General features: G+C 59.7%; 1 protein-coding gene and 1 long non-coding RNA gene across 14 annotated transcripts; one reads left to right on the top strand and one right to left on the bottom strand.

The window, feature by feature from the left end:
* Window positions 1-507: 507 nt before the first annotated feature.
* SEMA6C (semaphorin 6C) lies at window positions 508-14,478 on the top strand. 12 transcript variants are annotated; one of them, XM_042994089.1, is made up of 21 exons: window positions 1,049-1,249; window positions 5,063-5,228; window positions 7,047-7,161; window positions 7,449-7,512; window positions 7,671-7,727; window positions 8,083-8,184; window positions 8,408-8,498; window positions 8,706-8,825; window positions 9,006-9,094; window positions 9,426-9,643; window positions 9,932-10,063; window positions 10,341-10,493; window positions 10,735-10,908; window positions 11,201-11,347; window positions 11,596-11,673; window positions 11,811-11,866; window positions 12,038-12,082; window positions 12,452-12,547; window positions 12,959-13,522; window positions 14,004-14,213; window positions 14,327-14,478. In XM_042994089.1, the coding sequence occupies exons 2-21, from the start codon at window positions 5,117-5,119 to the stop codon at window positions 14,329-14,331; spliced, it is 2,628 nt and encodes an 875-aa protein (XP_042850023.1). In that variant the 5' UTR covers window positions 1,049-1,249; window positions 5,063-5,116; the 3' UTR covers window positions 14,332-14,478. The 12 variants fall into 12 exon arrangements, with proteins under 12 accessions (XP_042850015.1, XP_042850023.1, XP_042850021.1 ...); XM_042994087.1 differs by having other exon boundaries at window positions 14,004-14,478; XM_042994086.1 differs by lacking the exon at window positions 14,327-14,478 and having other exon boundaries at window positions 12,959-13,829; window positions 14,004-14,121.
* Window positions 6,989-8,158, bottom strand: LOC122240857. 2 transcript variants are annotated; one of them, XR_006220584.1, is made up of 3 exons: window positions 8,062-8,158; window positions 7,437-7,567; window positions 6,989-7,075 (listed from the first exon to the last, which is right to left on the bottom strand). It is a non-coding gene; the product is annotated as an uncharacterized LOC122240857 (long non-coding RNA). The 2 variants fall into 2 exon arrangements; XR_006220583.1 differs by having other exon boundaries at window positions 7,437-7,564.
* Window positions 14,479-14,738: the final 260 nt, after the last annotated feature.

The following is a 14,738-nucleotide window of genomic DNA, read 5'->3' as shown; positions in this document are numbered from 1 at the left end:
CTCCCCACTGACCTTCCCAGAATCAAAGAGTCTTTATGGAGGATGGGGTTGGAGAAGAAGCAGTTTTGCTATTCGAAGGAATGTCCAGGGCCCTCTGAAGAAAGATGGAACACTAATCCTGTGTCTGGGGCCAGTAAAGCTATACGTGGGGCTGGGACACTGGTCACTTTCCCTTTTTGGAGTCTCCATGTTGCTCCTCTTTCTGTGTGATTCTCTGAGTCAGTTTGTCCCAATCTCCACGTCTCTCTTTTGGCTTGAGCCTCACTCACCTGTCCTCTTCCATCAACCCAACAGCCTGCCAGCCACCCTGGCTTCCTGGCTCCGTAGTTCCTGGCCTAGTGGCCTAAGCCCATCCTGCTCTGACAGTAGGGGTGAGAGGGGAGGAGATGATGGGGACAAGGAAAACCTCCTGGTGACACCTTCCTTTCCTTTCCCAGGCCTCAAGCCCTCAAGCGCATGCTAGGCCTCCCTTATTGGGGTCATGATGAACCAGAGGAGGCACGTGGGAAGAAACAAGGAGGTCGAGGTAAAAACAGTAGAGAGGAGGGACAGAGGGTTGGGGGCAGAGCGGAGAGCCCCCCCGAAGTGGAAGCCGGGTAGCCAAAGCCATTGGGGAGAAAGGAGGGAGGTTGAGTCGCGCGGCTCTGACAGTCCAGCCCAGCCGAGTCTCCGGGTTTCCCGTCGGTCTCTCCTTCCAGCTTCGCTTCCTTCCTCTCTTGTAAGATTTCTCCCGGGACCTCTCCGTGAGACCCCCTCCTCTGTACGAGTCTCGGCGATGGTCCACTGGTTTCTCCATCTCGCGCCTGGCTTTGGTCTCTGGCTCAGCCTCCCGACCTGGCCCTCTCGGTGGGCGGTGCACCTTACGCCCCGCCCCCAAGGAGGACTATTGGTGAAGAGGTGTCGAGAAGGCGGTGTCCAGCCAGCTTCCGAGAGCCAGATTGGTTGCGGCGACCCAGAGGCGGGCGGGAGGCGGAGCCGGCCGGGAGGCGGGCGGGGCGGCTGGGGCCCGGCCCAGAGCCCCGGGCGGTCGCATTGTTTTCCTGCACGGAGCCGCGGCGGGAGTGGGGGCTGCGACTGGGACCCGCGGCTTGCCGGACCCGACAGGGGCCGGGAGCTCAGATCCGGGCTCCATCCCATTCGGACGCTCATCACATCTCGCCAGAGCCCCAATCACGGATTGCGAACTCGGCGTGGTGCGGGGCTGCTGCCCGCCCGCTGCGATCTCGGTCCCGCTGACCCGGATCTCGGAGCAAGTACCCCGGAGCTTGGGGAGATGGGGCTGCAGGGGAGGCCAGGAGGACGGGGGACGCCGCAGCTGGGGACAACGTTCCGAAGTGCGAGAGGGAACCGGGAGGGTGCCAGCGCGCTGTATGCCTGGCTGGTGGAGAGGGTCAGCGGAGTTGGGGTGCTTGGAGGGAGGAGGGGACCGTGGCCGAGCCCCGTCAGTGCACTGTTGGGCGCAGCGTCTGGGCGCCTCTTTCCACCAGGCTTCTCTGAGTCGCGTCCCCTGGATTGGGGAGCGCGAAAGGGGATTATCTGAGGCGCGCACCGTGCAGAGGGTGGAAACCCTGGTGCCTTGACTCCCGGGCAGGGAAACTAAGGCTCCGAAACCCGCGGCGAACTGGACCCTCCTCTCGATGTCTCTGCAGGGATGGGAAGGGGGACGCGTCGTTCCGGACTTTGGTGTCACGGTTGCACCTCTGTGCTTGTGCAAGCGGGAGTCTGAGCACCTCTCAGGAGGTTGGCTGGGGCAGAGTCGGGGAAGGGGGCCCCCGAGAAACAACAGTCCCCGCGCCCTTCTCGTTTCTTCACCCCACTCGACCCGGGGCTTTGTTAGACCAGGGTCTCCCAAGGAGGAGAGCCTAGCTGGAGACTGGACCTTTAGCCCGCGGACCCCGCTCAGCGCCGGCCGCAGGCCTGCCCTCTTTGGTTCCCAGCCTCTGGCCCTGTTTCTCTGGCCTGGGAGACCCGCCTCCGCTCCCCAACCCCCGCTCTCATCCTCACTCTGTCTGCGCCTGCAGGCCCCTCCAGCCCCTCCTCCCGCTAACGTGGCTCTGGGACCCGGTCCCGGCCCAGACTCTGCTGCCCGCCCCTCTCGGAGCCCCAGATCCAGTGAGGGGGAGACACGTCGAGCCCCTGGCCCTGGGCCCATCTTATGCCAGGCTCTAAACACCTGGATTATCCTCGTTGGGGGTTGGGTGGAAGGGAGAGTAGGTGCGGAACCAGGGGCAGAGGGTGGGAGAAATGTCTTGGAGAAGGGAATGCGCCTTCAGCCTGTTTCTCGAGGATCCTCACCGCGCCCCCCACCCCCTCTATCTCCTGTCTGCTCCCCCAGAGGAAGGTGGACTGGGGCGGGAGACCAGCCTGAGAGCTTCCTGCTATTGTCCCCAGCCCGGTCTCCCCTTCTCCATCCCTTCCCCAGCCTCCCCCTCCACCCGCCTTGACTCTGGTTGTGACTCTGGCTATGACCCTGGCCACTCCCCAGAGGTGGCTGTAGGGCCAGGAGGAGAGAGAAGGGCTGTTTTCTCTCCCAGCAAAGAGAAGACCTAGGAGGGGAAGAAAGGTTTGGCCAGGCCTCCCCCATTTGCTTCAGATGGGGGGTATGATGCCTTTCCCCAGGCCCCGGGTGGGATGGGAACTGCTCAGATGCTGCTCCTCCAAAAACCAATGTGGGAAGCCTTCTTAAAAAGACATATCATACAAGTCTAGGGGGCCAATGCGAAGGCCAACCAAGTGTTTTCAGAGGCTGGACTAATCCAGTCCAAGGCAGGGGGTGGGGTGCAGAGACACTGGGCAGGAGGGAGGCAGGACCTGCTCTCTCAGGGAAGAAAGAAGGGGCTGGGGATGTTTGCTATCGGAGCATTTTGCCTAGAAATGAAGAGCATGTAAATGAGATGCAAATTAGCCTCTATTGTCCCCAGCTAGGGCGCTTTCTCCGTGAAGGCTGCTGGATTCTGAGGGTTTTAATGTGGGAGTGGTCGTAATGCCCCACAAACTCTCCTTGTCACCCTTTTCCCCAAGACTGGTCCTTCAGTTCCAGGAGTTTCCAGCTAGGGGCCAGCCCCTGCCCCTGCCCTCACATCTTTGGGTTTGAAGCGGCCGGCACCTTTGTAATCTAGCTCACTGTCAACACCCCGCCCCACCCCACCCCACAACGCACCCACACCTTTCCAGGGCCGCACGTCCCTTTCCCTAGCCTCAGTAGACTTCTCCTAAATTTTCACATTTACTTCTAAGGGATGTGGTAAGGAGGTCTAGCTAAGCCTCTTCCGTCCTGTCCCTTCTTCCATCAGGTCACAGGTTTCCTATCCCCCTCAACCCCCACAGGAGTCACGACCCCAGGTGAGGAAAGGGCAGCAGCTCCTGAAGGCAGAGGATGGAAACTGGCCTGGTCTGGGAGCAGGAAGAGGGGTCTGGCTGTTCTCCCCACTTGCCAGAGGCCAAAGTTGTTTCCTGGGTGAAGATACCAGTTGCCCAGGGCAACTTGGAGGGGGGGGGAGCCGGAGGGGGAGGATAGGAGACAGGCTGGGTCCCTTTCTCTTCCCCTGGGAGCACCAGCATCCGGGGATGGGGGTGGGGTGGTTAGGGAGGCTTGGCCTTTCAGCACCAGAGGGTCGTTAGCTAGCTGACTGCTCTGCCCCTGGGGAGGGGGTCATCATTAGATGTTCCTACCCCTTCCCCTCCTCCAGCCCTCTTGGGACCCCAATCTGACGTCAACCTCCCCACCATTGACGCTGGACTGGGGGTGGGGTACACTTGGGTCCTGGCTCCAAGAGTGGATTTGGGGAGATGGAATGGGCTGGGCTTGGAAACCCAGGGTCTGTTCTTTAAGGGGACATGGTGGGATGAACAACTAAGGATTGGTGAGGGATAGCTGTCTATTCACAGAAAAGAAGGATTCTCACCCGACCTGGTTTCAGGAGCCACTCAGCCCCTCGCTTCAGTTTGAGGGGAGGGAGGGCAGGAAGCTGGAGTACACCTCCCACTGCGGGGCCCAACTGGGGTCGGCTGGGGTGGGGTTGGCAGTGCCTGATGAGTGGGAAGGGCAGTCTCACCACGCTTTCACCATATCCATCTTTTCCTGGACTTTGGGCTACTGTTGCCTGTGCCTGTCGTTGAATTATTTATATTTCCATTTTGAGGCAGCCTGAAGAGGGAAGGAAGGGAAAGAGGGACATACGTGTTGAGCCATTTCTCATCACCAGTATAGCCAGTTGCATCCCTAGCTCCTCATAGGCGTCTGCTCCTCCTCATCAAGTACTTGCACTGGTTCTTGGGAGCCAGGGAGGGAGCAGGGGGTTGGAGAGGCTGGGAGGGGGCACAGTGGTCGGGCAGACAGCTGCAGCCAGAGCTAAGTTTAGCCTCTGATCTGGCTTTGATGCAGATGCATTTTTGGCTAAGGCAGCCCCCCACCCCACCCCGTACCCCTCCCTACCCAGCTTCTCCCTAGCAAAGAGAAGAGCCCTTGAGGCATGAACTTAGACTAAGACAACGACCCCTAGGCTTCCTGCCCCCACTCTGTCCTTCCCCAACCCTAGAGAGGGGATGGCTTCCTCGCAGCTACCTCTGCCCAGGCACAGCGCCTAAATGGCTCCCAGGGTGCTGTCCGGGTCTGTGAGGGAGGGTGAGGCAGACACGGTGCCCTCTTCCTCCTTCCAGTGCCAAGGAATCACTATTTATAATTTTAAGGCTTCAGTGTCTAATTATAACTGAGAAGGGGTTAGTAAGAGGGGGGCCGGGAGGTGTCACCTACCAAATGTCCCAGGCCTGCTCAGAAGAAAGGAGAAGAGGCCGGGTGAGAAGGTTTGGAAGGGGAACGGGTGTGTCCTGTCCTTACCTGGGGTCATGCCTGCAGGTCTCACGCCAGCCAGTTTGGGCCAGTTGGAGAGAGAAAGGCCTGGAGTGACAGTGACAGCTGGCTGGGACCGAGGCAGTGCCAGAGAAAGGGTTGATTCCCCCGGCCCACAGGGTCCTCTGGGGTCAGACCAGGGGAGGAGCCCGCCTGGGCCAGGGGGGAAGGGATCTGGCCCCTTCCCCCACTTTTATCTGTCTCCTCTTTCAGGGCCGGCATATGGGTGAGGGGGCACCCCCTGGGGCCTGAGCTGCCCCGCACAGGATGCCCCGTGCCCCCCGCTTCATGCCCTTGCTGCTCCTGCTGCTCTCACTTCCCCATACCCGGGCTGCCTTCCCCCAGGACCCCCTCCCTCTGCTGACCTCTGACCTGCAAGGTGAGTGCCCTGGCCCGACACCCCGCTGGGTGAGCTCTGCACTCCAGACCCCTGTGTAGGAGGCCAGGGTACAGGAAGACACCCAGCAGGGGAAGCAGACAGGTAGAGGGAGCGGGCGCTGCTGGCCCTGCTTCCTTCACTTGGAGGCAGTGCGGTCATTTGGTGGTTAAGAGCACGGACTCTCAGCCAGACCAAACCTTAGCAGGTTTGGATCCCTGCCCGGCGACTCATTAGCCGCACAACCTTGGTTAGATTGTTTAACCTTCCTTTGCCTCAGTCTCCTCATCTGCAAAATGAAGAGAGCAAACAGCATTCTGCCTCAGAGTTATGTAGGGATTAAATGAGGCGCCAAGAACACGGTCTGGCACATGGTAAGTGCTGCCTGTGTGTTTGCTATTACTGTTAGGTATGCCACAAAGGCTCAGGGCTGGTTCAGTGGTTCCCCACACCTCTTCCCTCATCTCCACCATTTGCACCACAACTAAGCCTAGGTCCCACTGTGAGGGAAACCATACACCCACTTTTTTCTGAGAAGAACCTTGATCTATTTGCAGGTTCCTGTTATGGATGTAGAATTTAGAGTAATTTTAAGGACCAAGGGACTGCAGTTGGGTCCCTGGGAGTAAGTGTTGGGGGATAAGAATAGCAAACACTTGCATGTGCCAGATGAGGTTCTGAGCACTGTATAAACATTAAAGCATCTATGTCTGAACTCTGAGCTGCCTCTGGGCGCTGATGATCATGGTTGCCATGGTCAGGCCAGCGGACACGGAGGGTGGTCAACGGAGACAGTGACCTGGGACGGCTGAGGTGGCTTCTGAAGAGCCTTGAGGGGATGATACCAAAAGCTGGGAGAAATGGAGTAAGTGCTCCAGACAGGACAGTGTATGACACGGGAAGGAGAGGGGAGCGCTAGCCAGCCCTACAGCCCTTCCAACAAGGGACTGTGAGCGGGCATTGGTGGTATAGTGGTGGGCACACCTGCCTTCCAAGAAGGAACTGTGTTCAGCTCTGGAGTAGGACAGACCTGGATCTGAATCCCAGTGCCTGCCACTTCCCAGCTAAATAAACTAGGCAAATTCCTTAATGGCTTTAAGCCTCAGACTCCTCATCTGTAAAGTGGGGCCAATATTAGTATAGTAAAACCTTGTGGCAAGATAAGCAAACATTATTTTTAATTTTAATTAAAAAAATGTTTATCTTTAGAGAGATGGAGAGACGGAGTGCGAGCAGGGGAGGGGCAGAGAAAGAGGGAGACACAGAATCCAAAGCAGGCTCCAGGCTCTGAGCTGTCAGCACAGAGACAGATGTGGGGCCTGAACTCACAAACCGTGGGGGATCATAACCTGAGCCAAAGTTGGATGCCTAACCGACTGAGCCACCCAGGTGCCCCTCTAATAAATTTTAACTTGATAAATGAGTGATGTCTTGTGATACAAGTAGTATGTGATACTGAATATCACTTGATCACAACTGAGCCAATGGTTCTTGAAATTCACTTTAATGTACGAGTGCTTTGGATTACAAGCATCATTCCAGAATGAATTATGCTTGCAAACCAAGTTTTACTGTATTTCCCTTACAGGGTTGTATTAAACGAGGCATCTAAAATGCTAACATGGTGGTTGGCCGAGGTTAAGTGCTAAGGGCTAGCATTATTTTATTAATAGTTGTATTAATAGTTTTTTTTTAATACCTCACAACTTGTCTTCCTCATCCACAATGTCCATGGCTGGATTTCATCTGGCTGGAAAGGGTATTGAGGGAGTGCATGGTATCCTGGCTCGGCCTCAGCACCCACCTCTCTGTGTCTTCTAGGGACTTCCCCATTATCTTGGTTCCGGGGCCTGGAGGATGATGCTGTGGTTGCCGAACTTGGGCTGGACTTTCAGAGATTCCTAACCTTGAACCGGACCTTGCTAGTGGCTGCCCGGTAAACTGGCCGTGGCACTGTTGTGGGGCCGACATGCATGCTCCTGGGCAGACATGGGACCTGCATGGCCACTGCAGCACCTTGCAGGGGACACATGCAGGTGTACAAGCCATGGGACGTGGACATGCTTGGACCCAGAGCGCAAATGCCGAGGCATGGAGTAAGGGGGGGATAGCAGGAGGTCTGCGATGTTTGTCTCTGACCACTGAGCCTGAGCAGGGTGGCAGTAAGGAGCTCAGGTGGGGTGCCTTTGTTTGGCTCTGATCCCTCCTTACCTCTCTCTGCAGGGATCACGTTTTCTCCTTCGATCTTCAAGCCCAGGAGGCAGGGGAGGGGCTGGTGCCCAACAAGGTAAGAGGCATGTGGCAGGAGGTGCAGGCATGGAGATGAGGCCTGGAAAGGTCTGCTGGGGGTCCAGCGGGTGGGAAAAAGAATCCAAAAAGAGCCATCATATGAGGGGGCATCCAGCTTGCCCCATGATGTTCCCTCCCTTCTGACTCTCCCTTCAGTATCTAACATGGCGGAGCCAAGACATGGAGAACTGTGCTGTGCGGGGAAAGCTGACGGTGAGGAGCGTGAGGAGCGGGGTGACAATTTCCAGGGGAGAATTTCCCGCCTCTCCAGGCTCTGTCCAGGACCACAGTGGTCCTCCGCTGTGCCCAGTTTTCCCGCCCACTTGCATCTGGGGTGGGGGTGGGGGGATGCAGGAAAGGGGATGAATAGTTTTTGCCTTCCTTCACAGAAGAGCTAGGCTCTAGTAGGCCAAAGAATCTGTCTGAGGTTGCAGAGTAGCAAATAGCTTGGCTGGGACTTTACCCCACATTGCTCTGACCATCTCAGGGGAGGTAGCCTTAATTCCTGTGGCCCCCTGTCCCAGTCCTAGGGAGCCCTGTCGCTGACCTGGAATTTTGGCTTCTCTAGGACGAGTGCCACAACTATATTCGTGTTCTTGTTCCCTGGGACTCCCAGACACTCCTTGCCTGTGGAACGAACTCATTCAGCCCCGTGTGCCGCAGCTATGGGGTACAGAGGCGGAGGGAGGGGGTGTGGGGCAGGGAAGGGGTCGTGATGGGAGTGAGAAGAGAACCCAAGGTGGGCAACCAGCGAGGGTAGGGGAACCGGAGTGTCCAGAATGCAAGGGTCCTGAAGGGGTTGGGGAGAGAGGCAAGGGGACGCGGGGAGGTGGGTGATGGAGCCAGACTCCGAGACCCTGATGGTTCCAAGAATCTGTTCCCTCTCCCTGCAGATAACTTCGCTGCAGCAGGAGGGTGAAGAGCTGAGTGGGCAGGCTCGATGCCCCTTTGATGCCACCCAGTCCAATGTGGCCATCTTTGCAGGTGTGCACCTGGGCACGTGAGAAGCGGGCCTGTGGCCGGAGGGGGCTACCACCTCAGCCCTTCTCCCAATTTGGTCTCTCCCTATGCTCCTGAGTGGAAGGTTGAGGTAGGGGGCAGGGCCAGGGTGAGTGAGGTAGGGGTGTAGGAGGCCCAAGAAGTGCCAGATCCCTGGGCCCTCCCCTGACTCCCCCCTACCCGCCCCTCCAGAGGGCAGCCTATACTCAGCCACAGCTGCGGATTTCCAGGCCAGTGATGCTGTGGTTTACAGAAGCCTTGGGCCTCAGCCCCCACTCCGCTCGGCCAAGTACGACTCCAAGTGGCTCAGAGGTCAGGGCGGGCCTGGGGGAGGGAGGCTGCTCTTGGGGAGGAGGTACAGGGGGAGGACAGGGGGAGGTGCAGGGAGCAGGCAGAGGGTGGTGGTACTGGTACTGTGCCTGTGTGAAAGGCAGAAGGCTGTGTGGGGCCTGGAGTCTCTGAGCATGCTGTTTCCTGTCTCCGCCCCTTCAGAGCCACACTTCGTCCATGCCTTGGAGCACGGAGACCATGTCTACTTCTTCTTCCGAGAGGTCTCTGTGGAGGATGCTCGGCTGGGAAGGGTAAGGAGGTGGGCACCAGGGGTGGGTAGCTAGAGAGTTCTGCTGGATCCTGAGGAGCCAGTCAAGAGTCAGTGAAGAGCTCCTGGCCCTAATCTCCACCATACAGTCCCTTGGACTCTGAGCCCCAACTTGGAGTAGCCCCCAACCCTCTGCCCCCACATCCTGCTGTGTCCCTCATCCTTGACCCCAACCGATCTACCACGCTATACCCTTCCTTTGCTGTGCCCCTAACATTGGTCTCTCGGTCCTCCAACACTCCAGATTCGTGTCCCCGCCACTGGCCCTGGGGCCCTCCCTGTTCTCCTAGTCCTGGCTCTCCCCCCCAACCCAGGTGCAGTTCTCCAGGGTGGCCCGAGTATGTAAACGTGACATGGGCGGCTCACCTCGGGCCTTGGACCGCCACTGGACATCCTTCCTGAAGCTGCGGCTCAACTGCTCTGTTCCTGGAGATTCTACCTTCTATTTTGACGTCTTACAGGCCTTAACTGGGCCTGTGAACTTGTATGGCCGCTCTGCTCTCTTTGGGGTCTTCACCACGCAGACCAACAGGTTAGTAGTAGACTAACCGACATGGCCCAATCTGTCCCTTGTCCCACCAGCGTCTGAGCCCCCCTCCCACAGCCTGCTGATGCCTTATAATGAGGGGAGATTCCATTCAAGGCCAGTTTACTGTTCTGTTCATTTTTTTTTTCTCCCAGCATGGCCCCCAGAGACTGTCTCACCCTCTCAGGCTCCACGTCTTAATATGGTGCATAAGGGCAGCTGCCGTGTCTCACCTGGGAGGGGCTGTGCTATCCCTCCCAACCCCCAGCCCACATCCTTTTCTGGCTCCTTCAGCATCCCTGGCTCTGCAGTCTGTGCCTTCTACCTGGATGATATCGAGCATGCGTTTGAGGGCAAGTTCAAGGAGCAGAGGAGTCTGGATGGGGCCTGGACACCTGTATCTGAAGACAGGGTTCCCTCCCCCAGGTACCCAGGATGGGGGTGGCTTTTGTGGGGGCAGAAGCAAGCAGTGTGTTCCCACATGGGATTATGAAGAGAGGGTCTATGGGATTAGGGGGAGGGGGCTCAGTGGGGTGGCATGGGACTGGAGAGCTGTGGAGAAAAGGAAGGCAGTAGTTGAATGTCTGTGTGAAGGGGTAGAGCAAAGGTTACCAATCATGTTTGGGAGCAGCTGGGGGGGTGGGGTACTTAACTAAACCCTGGGTCCCCGTCCTAACATGGCTCCTTTCCATGTGCCTACCAGGCCAGGATCCTGTGCAGGAGTAGGTGTGGCTGCCTTGTTCCCCTCTTCCAGAGATCTCCCTGACGATGTCCTGACCTTTATCAAGGCTCACCCACTGCTGGACCCGGCCGTGCCACCTGCTACCCATCAGCCTCTGCTCACCCTCACCAGCAGGTATGTGGCTAGACAAATGACAGCTACTGCCCAACTCCCCCCCCCCCCCGCCCCCCGCCCCTTTCTGTCTCCGACCTCACAAGCTAAATCATATTGGTGGGAAGAAGAACCCACGAAAGTGGAAGGGAGAGCGAGAAGAAGAAAAAGTCTGGGCGGGAGGAAGCACCCGGAAGTGGGCACCAGGATACATGGGCCGTCTTCCACTAGTCAGCTTGCCCTGACCTGAGGCCTATCCCTCCAGGGCTCTACTGACCCAGTTAGCTGTGGATGGTAGGGCTGGTCCCTATGGTAACACCACAGTCCTGTTCCTGGGCTCCGAAGATGGGACAGTGCTGAAGGTACTGCCCCCAGGGGGGCCATCAGGGGGCCCTGAGCCCATCCTGTTGGAAGAAATCAATGCCTACAGCCCTGCCAGGTGAGGCCTTCGTCTGGCAGTCCCTCCCACCCACCCCCGCCCCCCTTGCAGAGCAGGAATGGGAAGTGAGGTGGTGGATGGAGATGTGGGGGGATAGGGTGGGAACTCCCCAGAAGCTATAGGGTATAGGGATTTGGCAAGAAGCTGGGTGGTTTGGTGGGGCAGCCCTATGAGTTGTGTTCAGGGCTTGTGCACCTCCCCACCTTCTGTTCTTTAACCGTCCCCCCCCCCCCACCCCTGGAGACAAGAGCCTCACCTGCGCCGTCTCTGATTCCTTCTGGCTCCATCCTAGGTGTAGTGGGAAGCGGGCGGCCCAAACAGCACGGCGGGTCATAGGGCTGGAGCTGGACACTGAAGGTCACAGGCTCTTTGTGGCTTTTTCTGGCTGCATCATCTACCTCCCTCTCAGTCGGTGTGCCCGGCACGGGGCCTGTCAGAGGTGAGAAGAGGCTGAGGGCAGGCCTGCCTGGGGAGGTTTCTTGGGCCGGAAGGAGCATGGGGACACAGGCATGGGGGGGTGGCAGAGAAATGCAGGGGAGGGTCAGGAGGGAGGGTTGCCTGGAGCATTCTGTAGGTATTCAGCAACCAGGGACTAGAATAGGAATCAGGGTAGGCAGGATGGGATCTGGGGCTGGGGCATGGGCTGTGATTAGAGGGGAGAGCCTCAGATGTCTCCGTCTCCCCCAGGAGCTGTCTGGCTTCTCAGGACCCATACTGTGGATGGCATAGCTCCAGAGGCTGTGTGGATATCAGGGGACCCGGTGGGTAAGTGAGGGGCCCCTGGACCTCCTGAGGAGAAAGCTCCCCACTACTAGGAGAGGGAGCTGAGGGCCGGGGCAGGGGCTGGGGGGCAAGATGGATAACTGCACTGAGACACCCCCATCCACCTCATTTCCTTCTAGGACTGATGTGGATCCGGCTGGGAACCAGGAATCCACGGAGCACAGTGACTGCCAAGGTAAATGGCCAGGGCAGGGGCAGCTGTAGCCACAGCTGCACATGGCTCTGAAGGCCCTCAGCGACCATCCCGGGTGTGGGTTTCTGTCCTTCTGTAGCACAGTCACCCCTTTCAGTTCTTCTAGAAGCTTCCCCTGCCCCTGTCTTCACCCTCCGTCTTCCTTCTTCATAGACGGAGCTACTGGGAGTCAGTCTGGTACAGGGGATTCTGCTTATGGTGAGTCTGGCTATTCCAACTTCATCCCCCCTTGCCCGGCCCACACTCACCTGAGTCTGTGCTCCCTGGCAGCAGACCAGCACCCCGGACCCACTGAGAGAGTCTCAAGGGTTAGCATCCTCCACACACCTGGCATATAGCTCAGTGCTTGGCATACAGTAAGGTGCTTAAATAAATAGTCTTTGAAAAAACTACATGAAAGAATGCCTGCATGGTGAGCCCTTCCCCATGCCCAGAAGAAAGGAGAGGCTGGAGTTCTGGACTTTGGGGTTCCAAAGGGGGTGGGTGGGGGTGGGGAGGACCCTCTGAATGGGTGTCAGAGGTGGAAAACAGGAGCCTCACTGGCTCTGACCTGGTCTCTGTCACCAGTGCTTCTGGGTCCTGGCCCTTCCCCTGAGACCCCCAGCCCCCTCAGTGATGCCCACCCCCGGCCCCAGTCTTCCACTATTGGAGCTCACACTCAGGGTAAGGGGGCTGGTTGGGAGGGACAGGAGTGAAGTGTGGGGCTGCTGATTCTTGAAGAACTCCAAGCCCCTCACTGACACGTTTGATGCTCACTAATGCCTGTCTGGTGCCCCCTCTCCCCAGAGCTGGGCATCTCCTATCCACCTCCTTCTGCACTGGCAGAGTTTGGCACCTGCTCTTGGCATGGCTCCAGGGGCCAGAGCTGGGTTGGGGACTCCCCAAGGCCCAAGCTCTAGCCTGTGTGTGAGGTCTGGTGTGATGGGCTGTGCGTTGAGGGGTCGGGGGAGGTCATTCTGAGGAGGGTCAGGCTGTGCTGGAGCGGAGGAGGCGAGCAGCAGCGGGAGCGAGGTGCAGCGCCCTCCCACACCCCCCTACCTCGGCTGAGCCTCCCTCCTCCCTCTCGGTCGGCAGGCGTGCGCCGGGACCTCCCCCCAGCCTCAGCCTCCCTCTCCGTCCCCATCCCACTCCTCCTGGCCTGTGCTGCCGCAGCCTTCGCTCTGGGCGCCTCGGTCTCTGGCCTCCTGGTCTCCTGCGCGTGCCGCCGAGCCCACCGACGTCGGAGCAAGGACGTCGAGACTCCGGGGCTCCCGCGCCCTCTCTCCCTTCGCAGCTTGGCCCGGCTGCATGGTGCGGGCCCGGAGCCGCCGCAGTCCAAGGACGGAGACGGGGCGCAGCCGCCCCAGCTCTACACCACCTTCCTGCCTCCCCCCGAGGGCGTGGCCCCGCCGGAGCTGGCCTGCCTGCCCACGCCGGAGTCCACGCCCGAGCTGCCGGCCAAGCACCTCCGCCACGCCGGGGGCCCCTGGGAGTGGAACCAGAACGGGAACAATGCCAAGGAAGGCCAGGGCCGCGCGCGGGGCGGGAACGCGGCGGGCGGCCCCGCGCCCCGCGTGCTGGTGAGGCCGCCGCCGCCCGGCTGTCCCGGGCAGGCGGTGGAGGTCACCACCCTGGAAGAACTGCTGCGCTACCTGCACGGTCCGCAGCCACCCAGGAAGGGGGCCGAGCCCCTGGCCGCGGCCGCGTTTACCTCGCGGGCGCTCCCGCCGGAACCCAGCCCCACCCCCACCCTGTTCGCGGGCCCCAGCCTCCTGCCCCGGGAGTGTGGCCCGCCGTTGAGGCTGGACGTGCCCCCCGAGGGCAAGTGCGCGGCCCCCTCCACGCGGCCCGCCCTCTCCGCCCCCGCTCCCCGGCTAGGGGTCGGGGGCGGCCGCAGAACGCCCTTCCCCACGCATCGTGCCCCCCCGGCCCTGCTCACTCGGGTCCCCTCGGGGGGTCCCTCCAGGTACTGTGGGGGGCCTGGGAGACATCTTCTGTACCTGGGCCGGCCGGAGGGCTATCGGGGCCGCGCCCTAAAGAGGGTGGACGTCGAGAAGCCGCAGCTGCCCCCGAAGCCGCCCCTCGTCGCGCCCTCCCCCCCGCCGGCCGTCCCCAACGGCAGCCATTTTCACTTTTAAAGGGAGCTGCGCTGCGTCCTCCAGTTGGGCCCCTGAGGCCCGCGCCCTCCAAGGCCAAGAGCATGGACGCGTCTCCAAGGACAGAACCCCTCCCTCTCTCCGCGTTCCACACCTCCAGCCTTTCTGGACTCTGAGAGTCTCCCGGGGTCTCAGCCCGCCTTGGGTTTATTTATTGACTGTCTTTCCCCCTGTCCTCGAGAGAGGAGTGGGAGGTGAGAAGCTCGCCCCCTCAGTGAGCCAGCTTTTTGGGGGGAACTGGCGCACTTCTACTTCCCCCTCTCTCAGCCAAGCTGCCTTAACTCGCCCCTTCGGGCTTCCTCCATAGACTGAGCCGCGGGCGGGCCGCAGGACGGATGGACGGACCGACGGGGCTGGGGCCGCGCGCGCGCTGTGTACGGAGTCCTCGGGCCTCCCGGGACGTGCCTCCTCCTACTGTGTAGGAGCCTCCGCTTCCCAATACAGCTTTTTGTCCCCGAGTCGTGCCTGACTTTCCTAGCGGAGGGGGCGGGGCGGGAACCGGTCCGCTCGCTAGGCGCCTCTGCCCCCGAATCTGCCTTTATCTTGGCCTCGCACTCTCCCGAGTAATTGGGATGGCTGCGGTCCCACCGGGGTTAATCAGGAAAGGTTTCCTGAAGGAGGCAAGCAAAGAAATGGTGTGTGGCGATGAGCCGGGGCCCAGGAGACCCACGGCCGAGCTTAGGTGGGGTGGGGAGTGCACCGGAGCACGTTCCTGGATC

The sequence above is a fragment of the Panthera tigris genome, chromosome C1 (assembly GCF_018350195.1).
Source record: "Panthera tigris isolate Pti1 chromosome C1, P.tigris_Pti1_mat1.1, whole genome shotgun sequence".
Classification (NCBI taxonomy): Eukaryota; Metazoa; Chordata; class Mammalia; order Carnivora; family Felidae; genus Panthera; species Panthera tigris.
The sequence above is the reverse complement of the archived record's forward strand: the minus strand, read 5'-3'. Positions and strand labels throughout refer to the sequence as shown.